The sequence below is a fragment of the Gavia stellata genome, chromosome Z (genome assembly GCF_030936135.1).
Source record: "Gavia stellata isolate bGavSte3 chromosome Z, bGavSte3.hap2, whole genome shotgun sequence".
Taxonomy (NCBI): domain Eukaryota; kingdom Metazoa; phylum Chordata; class Aves; order Gaviiformes; family Gaviidae; genus Gavia; species Gavia stellata.
Genome location: NC_082637.1, coordinates 41,478,688 through 41,504,684, shown reverse-complemented (window position 1 = coordinate 41,504,684; position 25,997 = coordinate 41,478,688). Strand labels below are relative to the sequence as shown.

General features: G+C 41.6%; 1 protein-coding gene across 1 annotated transcript in view; it reads right to left on the bottom strand.

The window, feature by feature from the left end:
• Positions 1-24,497, bottom strand: part of TRPM3 (transient receptor potential cation channel subfamily M member 3) — a 446,509-nt gene extending 422,012 nt beyond the window's left edge. Inside the window, exon 1 of the mRNA XM_059833677.1 lies at positions 24,339-24,497. Coding sequence (XP_059689660.1) covers positions 24,339-24,497 — 159 coding nt within the window. The remainder of the gene's footprint in view (positions 1-24,338) is intronic.
• Positions 24,498-25,997: the final 1,500 nt, after the last annotated feature.

Here is a 25,997-nt window from a genome sequence, read left to right as displayed (position 1 = left end):
CATTATGCCTTAAGTAGAACGAGTTCATCAAAAATGCACAAAGGGGCCTGTTATCTCCCTTAACACCTTCAGAGATCCCTGAGCCATCAGCAGAGGAAGTCCACACTCAAGCACACGTCACTGCGGTACAGCTCAGAGTAACCCTCCCAGAAGTTCTTCACGGGAGAAACAGTACGTCAATTTATGAAGAGGGGTTTGGTTTCTGGAGAGCCAGCTTGAAGAATGAAGTGCAGAAACTTTTTCAGGGGCGCAATCTGTTCACATACAGTACGAATGACAGACAGGACTGTCTAAACACATCTGTGATTGTGAGCTACAGTGCTGAAAATCATGCCATCACTTCCCTCTTGCCATGTGCTGAGTGGAGGTCTAATGGTCCCAAGGACTCCAGCAGATCTGATTCTAGCTGAGGAAATCTTAAGGAAGAATGCATGATGCAGAAAACGCAAATAACTAAGCCTCTTCCCCTGGGATTTGATATGGTTAAGTAATCCATATCATATCTGCAAACTACAAATATATTGCTAAAACATTTTTTTCAGAATGAGTGGATATGTGTGTGCATTATTGATATCTCTTCATAGATATAAAGATTAAACCTTGGAAAAAACCAAACCCACAGACCTGTAAGATGTATGCCAAATCACCACTATTGTCAAACTGTAGAAGGTTTAAAAACAACATCAAATAATTAAGTCTACAGTTTTGTAGGAAAAAAAAACAATTAAGGCATCTGCTCCATGTCAGGATTCTTGTCTTTTCCTGGAAGGGTGCCAGCATTTATATCTTCTTTTGAATTTTTGCCCAATCTGTTACATAAATAATGCATACTCTCATACTCCAGAAAGCAAAAGTTGGTATTTAATAATTAGGGGTGAGACAAGAAAACACCACAAAACCCCACCTCCTCCCCCATATTCTTCAAAATAGCTGCCATATTGCCGCAACATTGTTGTAACTACAGCACTCCGCCACTTGGAGAAACTGCCCACGCAAGGTGACATAGTCTATACTTCTTTCTATACTATAGCTTTAACCTTCAGCTATGTTTTTTTCATTGTTTTGGTTTCTTTTTTTTCTGTAAATACACATGTGCAACTCATTTTCAGAGGTTATTTTCAAAGGATTGTGTAGTAGGAGTAACTGGATCTTTTTTGAAAAACAATACTTGAATTGCCTTTGATATTTTCCAGTGTTGGAACATCAACTTTATTTAGTGACAGGATTTAAAGAATGTTTTCCCAGTCTTTGCTCTTCATTCCTTATCTAGAGGAATATTTTGTCTTCCTACTATCTGATTACTTTAAACTTTGCATCTTGGCAGCTGAGCTTCCTGAAATTGGTTCTGAAGTCGGAGAAATATTACTTCTAATTCCAAGGTAATACAGATGGTTAAATTAAACCATATAATGCACTGATGAGCTTTTTCCTTGCGATTAGCCCTCAGCAGGGACCTTCTGTTCTGGAGAACAGTGCTACCGTATTAATGGTTATAAACAGTTTAGCAACATTGCTTCTAAACATTCTTGCACAAAACACTGTGCAACAGATTTACTTTCCAGCACAAATATTAAAGCTAAGTATGCAACAATACTTAATTATATAGCAATTTTTTATTGACTGTGTTTTATGACTGTAAGTAGATACAGAGAGGAAGTTTAGGAAATTAGGAGTGCCCTAACCTTTGAAATCTTTATTCCAAATTATACAGTAGCTTGATGTGTATAGCAAAACACAATGCACATGCATCACAATAGTAATATAAATTTTTTAAAGCTCCTGTACAGTAAGTAGGCCTTCAGTAAGTATAGAAGCTTTTGAAACAAGAATCTTTTAGACTTTTCTCAGCTCTATTAGATTACACTTCCATGCACTAATTCATACTGTTTCAGCCCTTTGCCCATTCCATGCATTAAATCAGTTCAATTCTATTTACCATTTTGTTAAAAGTATGAAATGCCCATCAGAGGAGCAACAAAAAGATGTAAGAGGGAGAAAGGTTGTAAGATAAATAGTTTTGGTTGGATATTTTTCTGAGAGAATTCTGCTCATCAGCCTTCCACAAATGATACAGTGATAACAATGCAGTGAAAAGGATACACAGAGGGAATAACCTCTAACAACAGCCAATTTTTCTGTTAAAGTCCATTTAGTTTAAAAATCCTCATGTAGAAGTTTTGTAGAACTGTTTCTACACAGTGGTCAAAATTATTACTATGCTGTTGGTTAGAAAAGAGACCTTGAGCCTTAAGGAGGAAATTTATGACAGTGAGCAGCACAAGGGCAAACATTTGCAAGAAAAAGGGAAAATAACACCATCTTACAAACTGTAGTTTGTATCTGTGGTTGTTATCAGTATGGCTGAGGTGACCATGAGGAAGCAAAGATCTAGACTATATTCCACTTAAGGAATAGAACCTGGAAAAAAGTTTAGTTTAATTTCAGCAAGCTCTCAGCTAGGCAAATTCCTGAAATGGAAGGTCCTACCACCAGCTGCAAGAGCCGCAAGGGTATGTGCAATGTCGTGCCCAGTCAACAGGAGTGAAGTGGTTCCTTTGCTTTGTCCCCTCTGGCAATACAAGGTACTTTTAATGAGGGCAAAACCTGCAAATTATACTGTTTGCCATGTATATATGGAGTACAAAAAGACTAAATTATTCTTATACTTGTCATTTGGACATTCCTTGCCTTTTTATGGAGACTTTGAAACATTTCATAAAAACAAAATGTAAGATACGTTCAAATGGTTATCACTCTTCAGTAAGGAAAAGGCACTATGGCTAAAACAGATTGCATCTGGCTACACAGCTCTGCTGTGTTCATGCTTCTTATCCAGACACAGAGCAAAAAACGAATTGCACACCTCTGGTAAATCTAGGGTTCCTGGATAGCACTAAAACTTTAAAAAAAATTACTGTCAGGTGTGAGTGACTGGTCTGTGGAAATGGCTTTAGAGGTATGCAGCAGTCCCTCAAAAGCATCACACGGTGTCCTCTGCAGCATCTAAATCACATCACATAATTCATTTCAAGGTGGGTCCATGTTGTTCCAGATCAACATATCAAGGCCTTGGCCACATACTTTCATTTGACGTTATTCATGTATTGTCATAAGCCTCTTGCATGACACCTCTGTTTACCTTGTGCACATAGACCTCCTTTGCCACATGGAAGGTTCACCTGTTCCAATTTGGGCTCTTTCATCTGCCCCCACTACAAACTTCTTTCTCTGTCTCCCTGACCAGAATGACACTGGTATCCTTCCAGGAGCCCTCACATACACAGAAAGGAGAATGGAAAGCAAGATCTCCCCAGAAGACAGGATGGGAGCCACCCTCTGCTAGCAGAATTTATTTGTCAAATGTATTCAGTACTTACCACCTTTGTTTCAGTATGAAGAGTCAACTAAACTGTCAAACTGGTATCACAAATGACAGTGTCTGCCTTTACAAAAAGTCTGGCATTTTATGTAATAGCACTGTTTATTCAAGCCAAGTGTATGTCAGGTTTCAAGACTATTTTTTAATTATAACTTGTTTCAGTGGAAGCAAAAGACTTCAGAGAAAAGATACACGTATGTGGGAGTCTGTAGACACTTTAATGCAAATGGCAATCAAAAGGCTGCCTGGAGAACATAAATGCCATACCTCATTCTTGTTTTGGTCTCCCTGGTTCTTTTCTTTAATATAGCTACACTTCTTATCCACCTAAGTGCAGGACTAAATTCTGTTAGCTGTCAGTGTATTAGTCCACACGTTTGTTTTCCTGAGCCTCCCAAACCCTCCTCCAAACAAGAAGCAAAAAAACTCCTGCCCTTTTCATACAGTTGCACAAAAAAACCAGCTAGTTGTTTCCATTATATTTAGGACTAAAAATTTGAGGAAATTTGGCAAAATCAAAGCATGTCAGATGGACCAAACAGCCTCCTTGGATAAAAAGAGTCAGATTTCTAAACAAAGGGTTAGTGTAGTAAAATTTTATCTCTTTTGACTGTAATAAAACATGATACACTGCCACATAGCAAGAGATTAGATAAGCTACAGCAGAATGAAATTGTTAAAGAAAGTCAAAACAATCACATGAAAGGGTAGATAGAAATAAAAATGCATCAGGCAAGAGGGAGGTTACCAGCAGAGTTCCTCATGTATCATTCTGGAGGCCAGTCTTATTCCATAAGCATCTTAAATGTATTTCTATTAACAGCAATAGTTGTGCTAATGTAAAAAAACTGTTCGAGTAACAGCAGTCACATTTGTCAATGACAGAATTTTGGAAAGTACCAGTCACACACAGAAATATCTGGATGACTTATCCATGTCAGCCAACAGAAGAAAGATCATTTCATAGTACAAAAGGCAAGATCATACACTCAACAGTTGTTAAGTGACAAGAGGAATTAGATGATAAGGCTATATGCCACCAAGTGGTTGTATCAAGGTTGTATCAAGAAATATACTTCCAGGAGAGAAAGAAATTTTGGAATTCTGTAGCAGTAACCTGTAGTCTTTAACCAATTATGTTTTAAAAAAAAAAAGAAAAAAATATTTGCTTCTTTTAGAGTAAGCACAGAGAAGGGCTGTTGAGGGAGAAAGACATTTGAAGAGGAGAGTTAGGTTAACTTCTGGCTGTCACTTTCTAGTAACACCAACAGGATAACCCTTATCTCATCTAAGGTTTGACACCAAAACAAGAACAAATAGGTCAACAAGACCATGAATAAAAATTTAGAGTAGAACTGAGGAGAATAATTGCTAACCACTTCATGCAAAATACCCAGCTGCTTTTAAAATGATTATCAATACACTTAAGGAAGGGTCATAATATAGCACTTAAAATAATGGGGAAGTAGACAGAGCAATGCAGAAGACACCTTCCATGCTTTCAATGAATGCTGGTCCCCTGTTGGTTTCAGGGCAGACCACTGGGCCAATAACCATAAGGGCATAAACAGCCTTCAAAATGAAAGACAGTCCCCTCTGGTTTCATATTTGAACTGTGGAACTTAAGTTTTGACAAGGAAAGAGGCGATGTTAGTCTCAAATGTTAAAAAACAGAAAAAAACCCATACTGCTTAAAATTTTTGTTCTCAGAGGAATTGAAATCTAGTCAGCAACCTTTCTGTTAACACTTCCATAAAACTACAGTTTTTGCCTCATACAAGTCAACACTGGAATTAGTTGAGGTTCTGTCCACATTAAACAAGCTCTCAGCAGCTGATGTCCTCTAGCAGGCCTCTAAAGGACATCTCTAATCATAACAGGCATTCACTTAAATTAAGCATCCAAACAGGCCAAAACATGCTTGTGCAAGTGAGCTCTTGAGCCTAAGCTGAATCACAGGGTAGCTGTTAAAATGACAAACAGCTACAAATTTGCTAAAGCTTGATTGCACAGTTATATGTGAACTGGGAAATGACAAGAAATTTTCTAAGTTACCTCTAGATTGTTACTGGATCCATCCAAGACCAAATGAGAAGCCTAGACTGCGTTTCTCTCACGCTCCTGTGCACCAGCCCTTGTTCTCTTGGGATATCTAGAACAGCCCCAGGCATTCAAGGATACATATGCCTAACATGATGCCAGGATTAGTATACATGACAATGGCAAATTTTGTACAATATAGACTGTATAGTTACATAGTATAACTATATGAGAACATAAAGTATAGCCAAATCCAGAAATGGCAAATAATTTTTGGATTTCTGCCTTCTCAGTGTTTAGGTCCTATTATTAATTGCCTGGTTACCAACATACCAGTCTTATGCTTCGCTTCCATATACCATCCTGGCTGAGCAAAAGCAACCCAACTGACTTGTAGTATCACACTGAGTATGCAACTAAAGAAGAATTGGAATTCTTCAAGTGTCATGGCAGGAAGACTTTGTGGAGATGACAGCACGCAAAAAGTAGTCCATGCTATTTAGGTTAAATCAAGAATTGCAGTGGCCACACACAGAACTTCATGAAATCAATCATTACTATCTGAGAAAACAACCTAGCAGAAAACATAATGAAGCTCAGTGGAACTCCAGCACCTGTAGAGCACTCTTAAGAGCAAATCATTCAAAAGAAATGATAGGAAAAAGGCTTTGAAATCATATTCTGCACACAGGGTCCCTTGAAACCCAAAAGACTAATACTTGTTCCCCCCTGCAGCTTAGCCAGACCATCTTCAGCTTCTGCCCTCTTTCTGAGGATTCTGTTCAAGACTTATTTGCAAGGCAGGAGGTATTCTCCAACAAGGCTGAAAAAAAATTTTTTATTACTACAGGCTGTAATCTAAACTTGTATGTCATGCTTGTTAATCAGTTCTTATGTGATACTGTCAAATGGAATTACATTTGAATGGAAATTTCTATGTGATATACAAAAGTCATCAGATTTACACTTTTGCGCTGCACACACTCAAGTAAGATTCATTCTAACATAAAGAACTCTGATTCAGAATTTAAGAATCTAAATATTTGACTTAATGCATTGAGTTCCTTTTTGATTACAAAATTTTCATTTCTAAGCCCACTTGCTGCAATAGGTAGACTGTAGCCTGTACACATTTATACATGTCTGAACTGTGTGTTTCTCTACAATAGTAATACAAGTTTTCAATTTTTTATTGCTGATGTTCTCCAGGCACATCCCACAATAAGTCTGGCAAGTGGACAACTATGTTAAACAAAAATTTCAGTCCTCTTTGTTCAGAGAAAAAAGAATGGTGATAAGACATGTCCTTCAAAAAGGTTAAATTTTTATGTTTCTTTTCTCTCCCAAATGCTGTAGTACATTTTTTTAAAGGGCAGACCTAACTATGTGTTAGGAACAGATTTATTGGATTTTTTTTTTCCTTCTGTTGTTGGCATTTGCCGACAGGTTCCAAATGCGATGGAAATTCTGTAATAAATACTTCTAAGGCTACAAATGAAATACTAACAACAGTATATACCAAGAGTGACTTTTTGTTTAAGCGCTTCTTTTCAATTAAGTCCTATATACTTCTGTAACATCTATACAGTTCAAATGTACTGACTGTTTAAGAACTCTGCAAAAATCCTCTTTGGCTTTTTATGCTTTAAAATACATTCCAATGATTATTCCCTTTCTCAATTTCATCCTACCTCAGTGGGGGTAACAATTTAGCAATTCCATTCTGACCTCTCTTGCACTGAAACAAGGCAAATGATTAGGTCAGAATTTCTGACCTCTCACATTCCTGGTACCATGCTGAAGCAGACAAAGAAAAAGCAAATGATCATCTGCACAAAAACATTTCTAAAAGCAACTTGAAAGTAGTGAATGGTGCTTGTCTTGATCTTTAAACTACCTGAAATTATAACTATAACCCTTATGTCTCAGAGCAAGTCTTAAGAACTCAAAAGAAAGCAGGCCTAGGTTGCCTACATTATGGCAACAGGGCCTCAAAAACCTCTTTTATTTGGAAGAGACTTTTAAAATGTCCTATTTCTTCTATATCACCATTAGCCCTCCAGGAGTTTTAGAGTAAACAATAGGATGTATTTCAGAATACACCAAGTCACTGCTTAAAATTCAGTTTGGGAAAGAACAAACAAAAGGTTCCTTCTTCTGTGAGAACTATATCTTTCCAGACTTCAGCACTGTTGATCCTTAAGTATAACCAGTCATAAGAGAGGTTTCCTAGTGGCTTACTTCTGACATAAACAAAGAAGATGTTCAATAAGATTTTGTGTGTTGAAAGAATTTCTTACTACCAGGACACAATTTTACCTCTATATATTTCTTAATTATTTGCAAATCACTGCTATGCCAGGTTACTTAGCATATAGTCTTAAAACTGTTTCAAACACATACCTTTGTGACATTGCCATTTATCTGTATTTCAGGTATTTTGAATATTTCTCCAATATCCTGGGGAATGTATGGACTTGGTTCTATCCATGTAAGAAGATGGACAACATCAGTGTCTAAAAGTATGCTGATAACTGCACAAAGATTTTATTTAAATGTGAAAAGCAATTGTATCCATCAGAGGTGAAAAAGTCAAGCGGCAAACACAATTTAAGTTTTTCAACAAAGTTTAGATTTTTCTTCCTTTTTGCTTTGACTTCCACATAAATATACTACTATCTTGTTCCGAATATATTTAGGTTCCCTACTGCACCTGTGAAAACATGTTACTTCATTGCTTGCATGTATGAGAAAGTCATAGAAGTGTTTTCTTCAACTGTGCAATACTCATATTTTATCAAATGCAGAAGTCTTATACAGTTACTAAAATAAAATTAAAAAAAAAGAGTTGTATTTATACACAGCAAGCTCATCTCGAAGTGAAGTCTTGTTCTTTTATCTCTAAAGTTTCCTTTTGAAAAAAATTCCAAACATACTGACGAGTAACTCTGGAAAATCTGTAAGGATCATATTCCATTTCTTAAAGCAGTAAGGCCACACCTCGATAGAAGTGTCTGCTTTAAAACCACAGTAATATAGGGGACTGTGTTTAGGACAAACTCTTCTATCTAGAAATCTGGGAGTCCTCTAGGTGGATTAGTTAATTAATGAATTCATTAATTCAGCTACAGCTTTTGTGATGAAGTCCTGTCCTGGACTGTGAGATTTTCAAGAAGAAAACAGTTAATGCGCTCTGTGTGTAGTACATGTGTGCAAGCCTGCAGCAGTCCAAGTGCATCAGATACCAGATGTACCACACGTGTACAAGCCAGCTTTGCAAACTCTTGTTTTCTAGACCTATCAGATCTACTGTGCATGTGCTATATTTCTTATCTGTGCATGTACACCAGATATAGCTGGATTTCTGAACACTCAACAGTACATTTGGAACTATAGCTATGGGATATCTAGAAAATACCAGAAAAATCAACAAATCCCATTGAACAAGGGCAGGTGGAGGCAAGTGGAGGACTTATTTACAATGCCCAGATACACGTTAGCTATACTTTCCATATCCACTTCATTATGCACCAATTCAGCTGTGTATCTATTACCAGCTCTTAACACCGATGTTAAGAGTGTTGTGTGCATAAATACACATCTATCACACTAGCAGTACAACAGTTGATTCCACCAGAATCAACTTTTTAACAGCTGATTTTCACAGCTTATAACCACCTTCCCTATCTGACAGCAAAACAGTGATTTCTAGTTACGGGGAACATTAAGATCCTGAGGTCTGGCAATTGCAGCAGCTGAAGTTCTGACATGAATAAACTGAATTAAGAAAACACGGATTTTCACACAATGAATTGGAGACCCTACTCCCAATGTACTTTATAATCTACTGATTATAAAGGTGTAGGTATCTCATCTAGTCAGATTACTGGAACAGTGAAATATCCTCACCTTTCTTAATTTGACTTGAAGCGTTCCTTCTTTAGAACACATTCTGCAATGAGATATGCAGCTGTTAGTGGAACACACACCCCAGCCACTAGCTATAAACTGTGATCTCCCTAGCTGCCTATGATGACAACATCATACTCAGCAAGGTCATTAGCACAGGAGGCACAATTAGCTATAGCTTTCTAGCGAAGAAAAAAAAATTATTAAGTGAAGAAAAACACTCTTAGAAGACTGAATGATTTCATTTTTTTCAGAGTCACTGCCTCCAGGAAATTAAAAATATTTTAACCTTTATGCAAATGGCATACACCTGATATTTTCAGCATGAGGCTAAAGATTACCCTCAAAATCATGACATTAAATAAAATGAGCTATGAGACTAATTCTATCAGAGACTATCTCAATCTCTGTCCAGGCATCAGAATCACTTTGCTATCCTGTTATAATGCCAAGTGAGCAGCTGGAAATGGTCTAGGAAATGTCCTTATACAAATTTGCCATGACCGTCTTCTAATCTTTGCCAGAAGTTTTTAAAAAAAAAAAAAAAAAAGGCAAAAGCCAAACAGATACACGAATTTGGACAGGCACCTTTGCTAAGCCTCGCCTCTAGTTTCAACATTAAATGGTTTGTTTTATGTCACAAGACCCCTGACTATCTAGAGGAGTACCAGATATTCTCATTAGCCCTTTCAATTCTAGCAGGCTGTGTCTGAGACAACTCTAAGCTCAAGCCCACGCTCTAACTTGCCTGACTCAGGAAGAGCCAGGTAACAGTCAGTCTGGGCATCATAGTATTAACCACACTGCTGTTTCTAAGAAGTCAAAACAAAGGATGAAGGGCTGTGGGAACCAAAAGAAAAATAGTGGGTAGGAGATACAGAATCAACCGCAATGCAGAATCATTGCTTCAAGGATTCTGTACTTGTCTATAGATCCAAAACCCAATGAAAAAGTGAGATGAGCGCATCAGTGCTTTTCAGTATAGTAATACTTATGCTCATTCTCCAAAAATAGCACAATATAAACACATCCTTATGACTCAACTTTCAAAAAGACTTTACATGTATATATACATATATATATATATAAAAATTGGAGTGGGAAGAGAAAAATATGCACAGAGATGGTAGTCTCAATGTTTCAGAAAGTCTTTGAGGGAAAGAATAGAACTGTTAACACAAGCAAAGAGGACTGTCCAGGGAAGACACACACACAGGTAAACCACTGACTTCCAAGAAAAATCTGACAGCTTTAGATACAACTAACTCCTAAAAAGGAGGTTCAGGCAATCCCACAGCTGATGAAACAGGAAAAGTGGGACAAAGAGATGAGCCAAGAGAATCATAAGGATATTTAGGTGAGTGCAGAGAACAATCTGCAGAAGCTGGGTGAACTGCATCTTTTCTTAAGCCAAATTAAGTCACAGCACACAGGGATCTTTAAAGCATCCTAAGTTTCTCTTCAAATGAGAAAACCCTCCAACAGTGAGGATGTTGGTTGTTACCCTCTCCCCCTTTTAAAAAACTGAAGAAATAGCTAAGACATTTTTGTACAGTTGCCACTATGCCATGGCTTTCCCATTGAGATACCACAAACAAATTGCAATGCAGCAGTTGGTAAATAAGAGACACAAGTAGTGACTTACGCTTAGTTTATATCTCATAGTCATTGTTTATGTGGTCTGCAGTGATGAACTTGTGTCTGTACTGAAACAAAATCCAAAACAGCATCTCTGTTAGCTTAGAAGCTCTGTAGCTTAGAAGCATCTTGTTCACAACAATGAGAAAAACAATTGATGAACTAAAATCACGTTTCTTTACCGACTCAAAATTCGTCCCTTATTTGAGACTCTATTAATACTAACAGATGCATAGTCATTGATTAGGTTTTGAATAATACCCTTCTGTGAGTAATTTCGGTATTTTGCTAGTTGCACCCTCTGTTAACTAATGCAGAAAAATCATGTGAGCAACAGTACTGTGTCTCAGTTAACAAAACTGCTGCTTTCTACTGTGCCATCATTTAAGAATGTTGCGCACTGCAATCCACCTATTGTATTCTGCATTTTCTTAATTACTCAGCTTAGATTTTTACCAACTCATTCTGCAGTCTGAGTAGTGCCAACCTACTTGGAACGTGAATTGGCATCTATACAGTCACACTCCAGCACTGACATAGGGACAAATTATTACTACTGTACTTGCATCATAACTCAATTGATGCAATAGTGTGAAATAGGACATGTCTGAATTCCTCTCAGTACCTCAGAGAAATAACCATCAGGGAGTTTTAGTCAGGTTGTCAAATCTACTGACAAAGAACAATCATAATGAAGGGGCTTGCCTTCTTAATGGCTTGTATGAATTAATTTTAAGACTGTGACCTTTTAAACGCTTTCTTGTATCCCTATACTTTTACATTCTTATATTTAAAGGTTTTAAATGCTCAGCATCAGGGCACGTTCCACCAACTTCAATTGCACTGTGCCAGGAATGGATTTGAGCCTTTGTAGTCCTGGTCCATGCAGGCTGAAAGCTTGAATTCTGATAAAATTATATTTTCATACAACACAGTATCTGTGTCCTTCTGTTGTCAGTGTAAATGACTGACAGCTGTCTTTTAATATTAGCTTTTAAAAAAACTCTAATACCTAAACATTAGGGAAATATTTTCTTCAAACCAAAAAGCACACCTAAAATCAAAAGGTCATCATCTCCGGAACAGTTACATTGAACAAAATCCAGCCCTGCGACAATTTTGATAATTGAACGGGAGAACAAATATGCTTAATTCTGTGAGGTGAACCTCACTGCATCTACCTTCACTGATAAGCTCATTAAAATCCTTCTTTCTTACCTGCCTTGTTGCCTCGGTAGCTTTCCACTTGTCCCCAAGCTTCATTCACAATTTCTGATATTACTACAGCGTTACTCATTTCCTATGACAACTTTCTGAGATCCAAAGCTTCCCACCAGCCCCTTTGGAAATTCTAAGTCATCCAGTCACACACAGTGGCCACTGATCCTTTTCTGTTTCATTCACTTTTTTTTCCCCCCCTTCTCTTGAGGGACCACTAATGCAATTCCCTAGAGCAGATCTGACCATGAACAATTTCTGGTGCTTGGGAATCCTTTAGCAAAGATTGGCTTACATTGAAGAACCAGAGAAAACTGAAGAAGTAAAGTTACTGCAGATTTGGGTTCTCCATAAAAACTCTTCAAAATGAAAAGAAAAAATGAGAGCAAATAGTGAAACATCATATTATATAGCCTGTTTCAGCTTTTCCAACAAGAAAGTAATTTCAACATTCCAGGATAGATTCTCCTTAGATCTACTCTTAAAATAGAGAGAAGATCCCATTAGCATCTTCAGCACACCAAGTAGTCAAGTGAAGAAGGCATCAGTGTGGGTACAAGGACCCGTCTTCACATTCCCACATGACTTTATACACTCAAAAGAATAACAGCTCAACATGAAGGTAAGAGCCCTGTGCCAGAATATCCTGTAGGTCAGCATAAGGGCATGTTTTGGAGGAGCAAGGAATACTAATGGAGGTCTGTGCTTAGAGTTAGAGAATGGACATACTAGGCTATTAAGTCCACAGAATTATTACAGTCCCTCTGCTTGTTCATGAAGAAGGTCCAGGTTTAGCCTTTAGTTTTGATAGCTTCACCCTCGGTGCCAGGGAAGATTATGGAGAGGCTCATCTTGAGGGTGCTCACGGGACACGTGCAGGACAACCAAGGGATCAGGCCCAGCCAGCACGGGTTCATGAAAGGCAGGTCCTGCTTGACCAACCTGATCTCCTTCTATGACCACGTGACCTGACTACTGGATGAGGGGAAGGCTGTTGATGTTGTCTACCTGGACTTCAGCAAAGCCTTTGACACTGTTCCCCACAGTATTCTCCTGGAGAAGCTGGCGACTCGTGGTTTAGACAGATGCACTCTTTGCTGGGTAAAAAACTGGCTGGATGGCCGAGCCCAGAGAGTTGTGGTGAATGGGGTGAAATCCAGCTGGCGGCCGGTCACAAGCGGAGTCCCCCAGGGCTCAGTTTTGGGACTGGTCTTGTTTAATGTCTTTATTGACAATCTGGATGAGGGGATAGAGTGCACCCTCAGCAAGTTTGCAGATGACACCAAATTGGGCGGGAGTGTTGATCTGCTTGAGGGTTGGAAGGCTCTGCAGAGGGATCTGGACAGGCTGGATCGATGGGCCCAGGCCAATTGGATGAAGTTCAATAAGGCCAAGTACCAGGTTCTACACTTTGGCCACGACAACCCCAGACAACGCTACAGGCTTGGGGACGAGTGGCTGGAAAGCTGCCCTGCAGAAAAGGACCTGGGGGTGTTGATTGACAGCCGGCTGAATATGAGCCAGCAGTGTGCCCAGGTGGCCAAGAAGGCCAACGGCATCCTGGCCTGTATCAGAAACAGTGTGGCCAGCAGGAGTAGGAAAGGGATCGTGCCTCTGTACTCTGCTCTGGTGAGGCCGCACCTCAAATACTGTGTTCAGTTTTGGGCCCCTCACTACAAAAAAGACATTGAGGTGCTGGAGCGTGTCCAGAGAAGGGTGACGAAGCTGGTGAGGGGTCTGGAGCACAAGTCTTATGAGGAGCGGCTGAGGGAGCTGGGGTTGTTCAGTGTGGAGAAGAGGAGGCTGAGGGGAGACCTTATCGCTCTCTACAATTACCTGAAAGGGGGTTGCAGAGAAGAGGGTGTTGGTCTCTTCTCTCAAGTGGCTAGTGACAGGACTAGAGGAAATGGCCTCAAGTTGTGCCAGGGGAGGTTCAGGCTGGATATTAGGAAAAAGTTCTTTACTGAGAGAGTAGTGAAAGATTGGAATAGGCTGCCCAGGGAGGTGGTAGAGTCACCCTCTCTGGAGGTATTCAAGGAGCGTGTGGATGTGGCATTGTGGGATGTGGCTTGATGGGCATGGAGCTGTGTGGTGTGTTTTGTGGTTTGTGGGTGGTTTTGGTTTTTTGTGGGTGTGTGGTTGGGTTGTTTGTTTTTGTTTTTTATGGTTGGACTTGATGATCTTACAGGTCTTTTCCAACCTTTGTGATTCTGTGAAAGCAAAACCCCCCAAAAGAGCGTGAAGTTCACAGACTTTATTGTTCCATAGCTAAAATTTTCAGAGCATGTACATGGATACATAAGACCTGTCAGTTAATGCAAACTGTGTCTTTAATTTTTAAAAACATGCAGAAGATGATAACTACAAAGAAGAAGCTTGTGTGATTCAACTCTCAGTTAACACTGCTAACACTCCTTCTACGGATAGAATAATATTTCAGTATTAATGTCACGAGCAACTTGAAATAGCTACCATTTGTAAAGCCAAACATAAGCTTCTGCTCTCAGGAACTTCCTCTGCCTTTCTTAGTTTTAGATTTGGAACTAATTTTCCAGTAGACTGAGAAATACATATACACACATAAATATATATATATATACATATTTCTCCATTCATTTATTCTTGATCTTAAATGTATAATAGGATTAAGTATAAATACTCTACATCACTGAAGCTTCACCTGTCTTCATAGGATCTAAATTTTTCCTGAGCTGGTCTATAAACCAGCTCAGCCCAGCCACTAAAAATAAAAACTATCTGATGTGTGTTCATAAAGAGATAATTAAATATATGAGTAAGATGCTGAAAAGTCACAGTAAATATCATGTTATTACCATTCAGGGAAAATAATGAGAAATAGAGACAGAATAAATAGCTATAACAAATTAGCACATTACCATCAGATACATTTTCTCATTACACTTTATTTCCAGAGAGCAAGCACTTAAAGTCTGGCAAAAAGTAGCAGAAAGTTTTCATTTCCTTGATTATTTAGACATGATATTTAATTTTTTTCTCCTTGTACCTCTGCATTCCCTGTGATTTGCAGGGTTTTATAACAAGACAGTTTCTCTGCAATTCACGGCAAACTTCAAAAAGTTGCAACAGGAGTTTGCCTACTCGGTATATTCTTTACACAACACTTCCATTATGTCATTAAAGCAAATATGTTATCTAAAAGCAAAAACTACATAAGAAGAACAGGAAAAACCTACTTGTACAGGAAAAGATTAAGAGGGGTTTTTTTTCACATTTTCATTTTGAAATGTGACAGGATAGTTGAAGTGCTGCTTCAGCAAAAGTATTAAATATACGTCTCTAAAGAGTTGCTTTCAGATACACCGCAGATAGTTTATAATAGGATACTTGTATCACTTTCCAGCTAGTCTTAGACTAAAAAGTGCAAGTTGTGTCTAAAAATATGCTCCTGCTTTCTTAACTGATATTAATATCTCAGATACTTTGAGAGGTACTTGTCTGTTATTATTTTGTGATAAATAAAAGAATATCCCATAACCTTCAGGTGAATTCCAAAAGCCTACATGCATGCCTCACAGTAGTTGCTTCCTATGGTGAAAAAAATAATAGTAAAAAAAAAAACCCAAACACACAAATCAAAAGACCACAGAGATCTCACTTGCAAAACAGATTGTGGAAGGTAAATGTGTCTCCTGATCTAGATACAAGTTTTCACACTCCTAGTCATAAGTCTAGGGTTTTCTCATCTCCCCACACTGCTTGGTTTCCTTTTACCTTACTCCTAAATCATTGTTTGTAATTTAAAACTTTATTTAATGAAATCCAGTATTTTCAGGCAAGACCTGAGCACATGTACGGAATAGATAACAGATCAAAGGTTCTATAGGAAAGCTAGTCTTCAGGGGCCTGTTTTGGCTTTTTGTGGGGTAGTCAGGGACAACAGTACCTCTACATCACCAACTCACAGACTACCAGTTCACCCACAGTGAACAATTAGAAGTGCTCAAGATTTTAAAAGATGTCTGTTGATTCTGGATGTTCAGTTTGAAATCAACCTTTTATTAAAAAGGAAGGCCAGCCACCACTTAAAAAGTATCAGGCCCCAAAGAAGTAAATGAGATAAAGCCAGAAATCCCCAATTATTAGTAATTTTTAAATTCTGCCCATGGAGTTTGACACTATCATTCTAATTATTAAACTTCCACCTCTTTTTGAAATACAGGTACTTTGATTTCAGATACAGAATAGACTGTTCATTAATAATTATTATCTCCACAAGAAAGAAAGAAAAACAGCAAGGTAACTTCAGTCCTTGGTATTTTCATAGATGCAATGTCTTCAATGTAATAACCCCTGACACGTTTTCAGGGGAGACAAACAGATGAAAGTTGTGGAAATGAAACTATTGTTCTGTTTTGTCGTTTTAATGAGAATTTGTTTCCCCTCTTCTTATGGTTTTGGGGTGTTTTTTTTTCTGTTTTCCTCATCTTCTGTGCTGAAAATCACATCCTAGCTCTGCAGTGACTTGCATCACATATGACTGCAGTCAATTATACCACACTGTGCTCTATCAGGTACAGAGTACTACTCTCAAAAGCTACAGTCATAGAATAATTTAGCATGGAAGGGACTTCTGAAGGTTGTCTAATATAACCATCTTCCAGAATTATTTAAGTCCAAAATCTGATGCTTTCCCTTCAGCACAAAATTTAGCAATTTCAAAGTCACTTCATACTAATAACAGAGGATTATGGATGTTTTTCCAGCATCAGACAGAACTCAGTCCACACAACAGAGAACTCCTTCACAAGAATCCTAACAGGCAAGCGAAAACATTTTCCTCGTGACAGTTCTAATAAAAACATGATCCCTAAAATCATAATGAATTATTAACCTTTAAAATCCAGCTCTTGCACTACTTAATAGACTAGTCCACACATGTACCAAAGAAGTAATGCACAGAATATTTTTTTTTTTTTCCCCACCAGTAAAAGAACAAACTCAAGATCAGCTGTCCAGACAATAAATATATGACTGGTCTAATATAAGAAGTTTCTTGACAGGTTTCCTCACCAGAAGCCCACTGCAGGAGACACTAAGCAACAACACATTTAAGATAGATACTTAACAAAGCAACCTCATATTGAGGTGCTGGAAACTGCTTTTAATCTGAAGTATAAACAGCCATTGGTTTTGGCTTTGTTATTACTCCATCCAAATAAGCAGTCAGAAAAAGTGTTGTTCATCCACAGCACACAGAAACAAACTAAAAAAACCCCAAACACTCCACTATATATGCTATAAAATATTTTAAAAAACCATTTTATAAATGTCAAAATGAAGAAAAAAAAACCAGTTATTTACCTAAAAGAGAAGCTAGACAAAATGGATCTTTTATTGCTATGCTTTCCAGACAACAAAGCCATCAGAAAAGTGTTACATTCAAATATAACAGACACCTGCTTTTACCTAGCTCCTGTGAGCTAAATCCCCTAGCTGGAGGAGGCAGTGAGGAGCTGGTGCTGGGCTGGGGGGCTGCGGGAGAGAGGGGTGCACCCTCCCACTGGTGCAGGAGGGAGAATGGCCAGGCAAAGTGTTACTTTCTATTTTACAATATTGTCAGATTATTTTAGCAGTCCCTGCCCTGGGCTAGAACTACTGTTTTTGTTTTTCTTAAGAAGTGTGTTTTCACTTCTGATAACCACTGTTGGTACACTTTCTAGGTTTTTCAGTAAGTTATTAAGCTTATAGACAAGAGTTACTCGATGTGCTAGTGTGCATCTTGTAAATTAATTCTCAGAGGACTTTTTAATGTTGATTTACACAATCACAGGGTAACTCAGGCTGGCAGGGACCTGGGAAGATCTCCAGTCCCAGCCCCTGTCCAGAGCAGGCTCAGCTGGGGCGTCAGACCGGGCTGCTCAGGGCTTCATTCAGTCAGGGCACCGAAACCCCAAGGATGGAGACAGCACACCCCCCCCAGGCCCCAGCTCCACCGCTGGGCTGTCCTCCTGGGGAAAAGGCTTCTTATCTCCAGACTCAGCCTCCCACGTTTCAGCTGTGCTGCTGCCTCTCACCCTCCCAACCACGCACCACTGTGAAGAGCCTGGCTGCGTCTCCTCCGTCCCCTCCCATTGGTGCCAGGTGTTCCGCTGGGTGCCCCCAAAACCGTCACTCCTCCCAGCTGAACCAGCCCCGGTCCTGCAGCCTCTCCTCGCAGGGCACAGGCTCCAGCCCCCTCACCTCAGTGGCCTCCCCTCACCTCCCACCAGGACCCAAAGTGGAGGCAGTACCCAGGCAGGGTCTGACAAAGCACCAAGCAGAGGAGACAGTCCCCGTCCTCCCCTGGCTCTCGGGCCATGTCCTGCTCACACTACCAGAGGCACTGCTGGCCCTCATTGCTGCCTGGGCCATGCCCCAGAGCTGCTCCCTCCCCAGGGCTGCACGTGCCCTCCATCCCCTCCTCTGGGTCGCTGGTGGAGATCCTGAACAGGACAGGCCCCGCACAGACCCTGCGGGACCCCGCTCGATACCAGCCTCTGGGCAGCGTCCGATCCATAACCACCACCCTGTCAGCCCACCACCCAACCAGCTCCTCACCCACCTGTGCGTCCTCCCTCCCAGACTGTAATGTCCCAGCCCAGGTACAAGAATACTGGGGGAGACAGTGCCGAAAGCCTGGCCAGAGAAGAGGTAGGTGACATCCGCTGCTCTCCTCCAGTCCCCACGATTTTGTCGCAGAAGGCAGTCAGGTGGGTCAGGCATGACTTACCCTTGGTAAATCCTTGCCAACTGCTCCCCGTCACTGTCTTCTCCCTCCTGTGCCCAGACGTGGGCTCCAGGAGGTCTCACTCCTTGATTTTACCTGGGACTGATGGAAGGCCAGCCGGTCTGTGGTTCCTCAGGTGGGCCTTCGCCCTTTTTTGAAGGCACGTGTGACATTTGCCTTTCTCTAGTTGTTGGGAACCTCCCTGTTCTCCACAACCTTTGAGAGCTGATGGAGAGCAGCTGCACAAGGACATCAGCCACCTCTCTCAGCACCCTGGGGTGCAGCCTGACAGGTCCCAAAGACATGTGTGCGTGGAGTGCTCCTGTGTGATCCCTGACTCGACCATCATCCCCAGCTGGTAGCTCCTCTCCTCACTGAGCCCCATCACTGAGCACAGAGGACTGGCAGACCTTGCTGGTGAGATCAAACAAGGTGGTGAGGACCTGCCTTATCTGTGTCTGCTGTTGCTGTACCACCTTCTCCATCTATAGTGATCCTGACAGGGAGACCATTGCACATCAAGGAGACAGTGATCCACATACCAGTTAACCTGAGTACACCCTGGCCCATGCTGTGCCACACTGCACATATGACTAGGTCTTCAGGATGTGTTGTGCTGCACAAATTCCTCAGCCACAGGACAAACTCAGCCAACTAATTTTAAGGGAGGAGCCTGCGGGCAGCTCCCACTCGTCACCAGCAATTACACCACCTGCACCGCCTTGTCTTCACCTAAAAGTGCAGCAAGAAGTTCTCATGAGAACATTGTTTCTGCTTGCCAGAAGAAAAGGTGAATAGAATTGTTTCCTTGGAAGAAAATCCTGTAATAGCTTGAATGAGCAAAATGGGTCAGCTTTTCTACGGACCAGGTCTGCACGGTGTGCTGCATGAGGACTGGAGAACCATTCAATAACAAGAAGTTATCCTTGACACTCTCCAGCAATCTCCTGGATGGCTGGTGTCCTGAAACATTGACCTTCCCAATGAGGATGGGGGTCTGTGACACAGAGACTTCTTCAGGTTTTTCAGAGAAAGCTCCATCTACTTCTGTACCCTGGTCAGTGGTCTGTAACACATCCCACCACAGTGTCCCATTTAGCCAACTCTCCTCTAACTCTGACCCACAAGCCCTTATCCAGACCTGAGTCCCACACACCTGAGCTGCTCCTTCATGTGGAGCACAGTCCTATTCCTCCTCTTCCCTGCCTATCTCTCCTGAAGGGCTCATCTCCATTCGTCACAGCACTCCAGCCACGTAAGCTGTCCCACCACATCACAGGTATCCCAGCGATGCTGCAGCTCTATGACCACACGCTGAGCCCTTGTTCCTCCTGCTCAGCTCTCGGGCTGTGAGTACATATGCACACACCCTGGAGGTGCGTGTCCTTTTGTCCCATTTTAACATGCCCGAGCTCTGCCTTGTTTCCCCCACCCTGCACTTTGGCTTTCTGCCCTTGCCCCACCATTTTCTCACTTAACTCTGGGCTGTAATCTCTCTCCTGTGTCACTCCTAGTTTAACAGCCTCCTCACCAGGCTGGCCAGCCTCTTGGCAAAGGTGCTTTTTCCACAATAAGTGAGAAAGAGAAAATGACAGCTGATTTCTTATATTCATAAATGTGGAACTCAGAGGGCAAGCTAAGTTTTGTTCAAGGCCCCCTAATCTGCGCCACGACAAGTCACTCTGAAATCCAGCTCTTCACCCACTAGGTGACAACTACTGTACATATACTGTTTCCCAACCACATACACATGTAACTATAGCTCAGCTCTGCCATAAGGTGGCTGATTTCTCCCTGCCAACCTTTTGTAATCTGCCCATCTGATTTTCAGTCTCCCGGACAGGAACAATGACCTGGTTCACAGCTGTAATTTCATTGATGCCACAGCAAAATAAAAGAGAAAAGCTATACTTCAGGTGTTCATGCATTTCTCACTTGTCATTTTTGTTCTGAGCTACTGTAAATATCCTGTGGGAAAATTCAGCTCAAAAGCAATAAGAAAAACCTATTATCTTCGAACAATAAAGAAAAAAAGTTGCTGCAATCAGAAACTGTACAGCAGAATAGCCATTTAGCTCCTTTTTTACTAAACTAGAACACTATACTGTGCAGCCCCTGGTTAAAATGGGTTGAAAAACTCATATAATTCAGAGGCCATTAAGTACAAATGACACTCAAGATCTTGGTAGAAAGAAGCCAGACATTTCTCTTTATGGGCAGAAATTTAACATGATCCAAAATGTGATCTGTCATTTTGAATGGCAAAACTTTCATCATTTTGAGCAGGGGGTTCCCACTCAGCTTTCCATTACCAGAGTTACACAAGCAGATGATGGAGAGAGGAAAACAGCGAAACAGGCTTCATTTCTAAAGCAATAGCCGTACTTCAGTCCCTCAATATGTAACTGCTTTAGTGAAAATGTAACCGGGGTCAGTACATTATAAACAAAGATAACAGCTTTAAAGTTAGAGATTGTTTAGAAGCAGCCACATGCGTGATCTAGTCAATGTTAGCTCTTGCAAATCTTTTCTAACTCAAATGTCCTTCCCTTCCTCAGCTCCTGCCAATAAAACAACTCCCTCTCTATCACTCAAGGACTAATATCAAAACAAGCTAAATAAAATAAAAAAACCTCTTTTGGTAAAGAAAGAAGACTACAAATTATTCTTCGGGAATTAACAATTAAATAAAACAAAAGTCAACTTTTAGGATTATTACTTGTTCCTTTTTCATTAAACAAGTGTGAAACATCAGGATCCACAATTTCTACAATGTGAAGAAAAGGAAGCGTAGAAAATTCAGATATTGGTAAACAGTACCTGATAATAAGGATACAGAAAAGTAACATAACTTCTCACTAACCACAATGTGCAATTACTAGTTTAAAACTTCCGCATTTGACAGAAAATCTAAAGCAAGCCTTAATAGGGAGGAAATTAGTTCTCCAAAATGCAGAATTTTCCTTTTCTTGCACAAGAACACCTACCTAATGCCTTTAAAGACATTCGGGTGAAACCCTTTATGCAAAACAAACACCACACAAACACACACACACACACACACACACACACAGAGGTTACTCCGCATTTTCTTTTACATAAATCTCAGTTTTAAAGAAGTAAGTTTGTCACATAGGTTAAACCCCATAGATTGCTCTAAAGAAGTGATATTGTAAGTTTTCTGTCTGCACACAGCACTGGGCTCTCCCCTAAGGCACATTACAAAAGGCTGTTACACTAGCCTGCTTAAGGAGCGAAAGAAATCAAGTCCACGCATCCTGGCCAGTTTCCAGACGATTAACAACACTGACCAAAAGTAGCCTTTCTTAATTAAAAAGGCACAGAAGTCATCTGAGGCCCCAGAACAATGGTATTAAGACAAGATTAGGGAAGAACCATGAGCAAAAAAACCACCCACGTGCACAGGGTCACTTGTGCCAGCCTCCTACTTGAGCACTGACCCCCAAAAGTCCTCATCAGACCAGTGACAACCTTTAAAAAGTAAACTGTGGCAGACAAACATAAGTTACTAGAAGAAAAACACAATCAGGGAGGCAAGGCTGGGGGGAGGCCATAATGCTAATGCTAAAAGAACTTAAATCTTACACTTTTTTTCAGGGATTGTTTGGGGTCAAGGGTGAAGGAAAAGAAAGGTGGTGGTGGGAAATGCCTTAAGGATTAGTATGTTCTGGTATAGCTTTGGAAAGTGATCCCAAGTGAATTACTCTTAGTGAAACATGATTTCAGAAATCCTATGCTCTCTTATAAAAAAAGAGAAGTGTATAAAAGAAGAAAACACAAAATAATAGCTACCCATTCACAAAAAAAAGTTTTATAAAAAAAACGAACACAAATTAAAAAAAAAAAAAACACCAAACATGCAGAATCAACCAGTCCCATCTGTCCTGCATTTTACAGAATTTAGTAGTTTAAGTGTAATGCAAATCCACTAGTGTAACTACACCACTTCAGTACTGCTTTAGAGAAGGTAACAGGAACAAGTTACTCATCCATTCAGAAAGATTCTGAAAATGTAAAGATTAATCAAAGATTAACGCAGACTTTCAATTCTGGCCAAACACGTGCAACTTGAATCTTATTCAGGATTCTGCCTGGAGTAACAATTCATCTCTGCTGTAAGCCACAAGAACCACTTCATTTGGAACAACAGAAACTCAACAAGCCCTGCAAAAAAACCCCAATCCTCAAATGCATTGTGCATTTTTCTGATGAATTCTGGTGATAGAACCCTTACCTGGGGATTAAATTTAAGGCACCTACTACAAAGAGAAGTTAATGTATTCTGAAAAAAAAAATCCCCTAAATTATAGTATTTTAATCTACAGCATGGTACAGATGAATGCAATGCTCCTCCTCTTCCCCCTCCATAAGAGAATATTGTTACTTTCTCTGATGCTTTCTTGTTGCCATGGCATCCTTTCTACTGCAGGTGTCTTCACCCATACATTATTTCCCCAACTGGCATTCAACCTGTGGGCATCTTCCCCCCAGCTCAAAAGCTTATAAATCTTATGTTTCTTTTTGAAACAATACATTTGATCTGTTAATAATGCATATCACTCCAGACCTCAGAAAGTCAGCTTTCGGTAAGAACACACAACATTGTTTCTAAATACATGAGGACTGAGGTTGCACTTGGACAGTGAGCAGTTCATCCAAAATCTTTGTGTTTGCTCAGCACCTAGCACCAGGGTTCTGATCCCAACGAAGACCGTCAAGCACTCTAATAAATGTCACTCACTTCTGCTGCTTGAATACTCAATTTGTTCTCTCAGTTTCCCTCTATATCTTGCCAAGACGTTAGTTTTCCTGACACGTAATCTATGCTGTGGCACGCATCTTCATCAAGATGTCTGTCCATCCACCTCAGAGATTCTTGACACACCCCACCCAGTCGGCTGAAGGCAGACACACCACCAGGGAAGACACCTTCCCAAGAAGAAAACCTCTGGTTCCCAAGCGCATGTTTTCACTCTACGTGCCTTCCAGCCTTTCGTTTATGATAGCTGCCGCTTTCCTCCCCGCTGCACAACGCAAGCCCAAGTCTCAAGCCGCTACTTTCCAGCCACGCCGGCTGCGCTCCCGGGCGGCTCCGACGCTCGCGCCGGGAGCCGCGCCGCTCCGCTCCCCGGAGCTGCGCTGGACGAATACACCCGCACAGGTACACACACGCACAGAGAGCAAAACAGGAGACTTGCACCTGTCACAACTGCAAAGCCGGATTCAGCGCATGGGAACGGGGATTCTTCCTCCCAAAGTGCAACAGGTTTCTTAACACCACCCCCACCCAGCACGCGGATTCACGAGGTGCCCGGACGGAGGAGTCCGGTGCCGGTCCCGGCCCCGGCCACGGCCCCGGTCCCGGTCCCGGCCGCGGGCACTCACCGGCGGCGCGGGCGCGGAGGGTCCGCCGCGCTTGGCGGAGCCACGCCGGGAGCTCAGCCGCCGCCAGGACTCCGCCAGCCGCCCGCGGCCGCCGCCCGCCGCCCCCTCGGCGGCACAGCCCCGCTCCGCCGCCCCGGGGCTCCGCCGCCTCTGCCCCATGGCCCGCGGCGCCGCTGGGCCCCGACGATCGCCCCGCGCCTCTCCGCGCCGCTCTTAGTTTTAACGATGCTGCCGAGACACCGCGGGGGGGTCGGGGAGGCGGGCTGGGGCGGAGCGGCGCCGCCCGCCCTCCGCGGCCGCGGGACTGCCCGGGGGGAGCCCCGGCGCCGGGGTGATGGGGCGAGCGGCGCGTGTTCCGCGGGGGCGGTGGGCGGGGGCGCCGGGAAGGGAGCGGCGCCCGCAGGAGCAGTCGCAGGAGCGGTGGTGGGCGACACTCGCCGGGGGGGCTGTCGGGCGAGCGTTGTGTGCCTGGTGGCAATTAAAGCTCCTCACATCCCACAGCGAAATTAGTTTTGGTCTAGGCGTGAGCCGAAGAAGGTGCCCGGCGTGAACTGGGGAACAGGCACGGCGCGTGAAAGGGGTAGGTAGCTATACCGTGCTTAAACGTGACGGGTTACACCACCCGTTCACTTCAGTGTCTAGATCTTGCCAAAATCTTGCCAGGAGGCTTCTCGTTAAGCTACATTAGTAGTTCTACAGAACTAAATTAGTACTTTCCCAGTAATAAAACTTGTTCCTCCTTGAAGTCCAACAGCACCGACAGGTGCATCGCTTCCACACTACGTCCGGCATTTTTCCCTCCTGTTTACATTTAGGAGGATGGAAACACCAAGTCACAAGCCAAAGGCGGCATGGTACCTGTTGGTAGGGCACACCTTTGGGGGGCCTGCTTTTCTTTCTTAAATTCAACAAGGGGCAGCTCTGGAATTAACAAGTCTCTCTACTAACACTGGAAGGGTCTCGTGGTGGTTCTGGTCGGGGTCCTAGATTCCATATGCCCTACCAGGCACTTTAGGAACATGCATGTCGGGTTCATCAGCTCTGTGTGCTGAGCACAGGGCACAGAGGAAAGCTGCCTCTCCTCTGCCCTCCGAGCTCCCTGCTGATTTTTCTTCACGAGGTGAGAGGATGCTCAATTCCCCACGGCTGGCTGACAAGATGACTAGTCAGCGTGTTAGCGTACAAGCTCAGGCAACAGTATTACAAGGTAAATATTTCATCTTGTTCTACACAGCCCTGTAAAAAAAAAATAAACATCTAGACTAGACAGACACACTGTTTTTCAGGGATCATTAAAAATACAGTGAGTGTTTTGCAGGCATTAAACCATTGACTTCTACTTACGATTTAACCCATCTTGCAAAGATTTCTTAGAAGACCGTTTTACTGAAAAAGTCAAATGTATGCTGCTTTCTTGAATAGTTAAACTGTCTATTTTAAAAAGATGATGTGACATTATAATGAATGATATTATTCTAGTTATAGCCACAGTACTTAAAACGATTTATGAAAGGATATATTTTCCTCACAGTGTATCTAATGCCATAATAATAAGCAAGAAAATATGTTTCCAAAGAACATGTTAAATTCTCTATTAAATATAGATTGGAAGTTAATGACTAGGGATTTTGTTATGGCATTAGGTAGTCTAATGCTCTC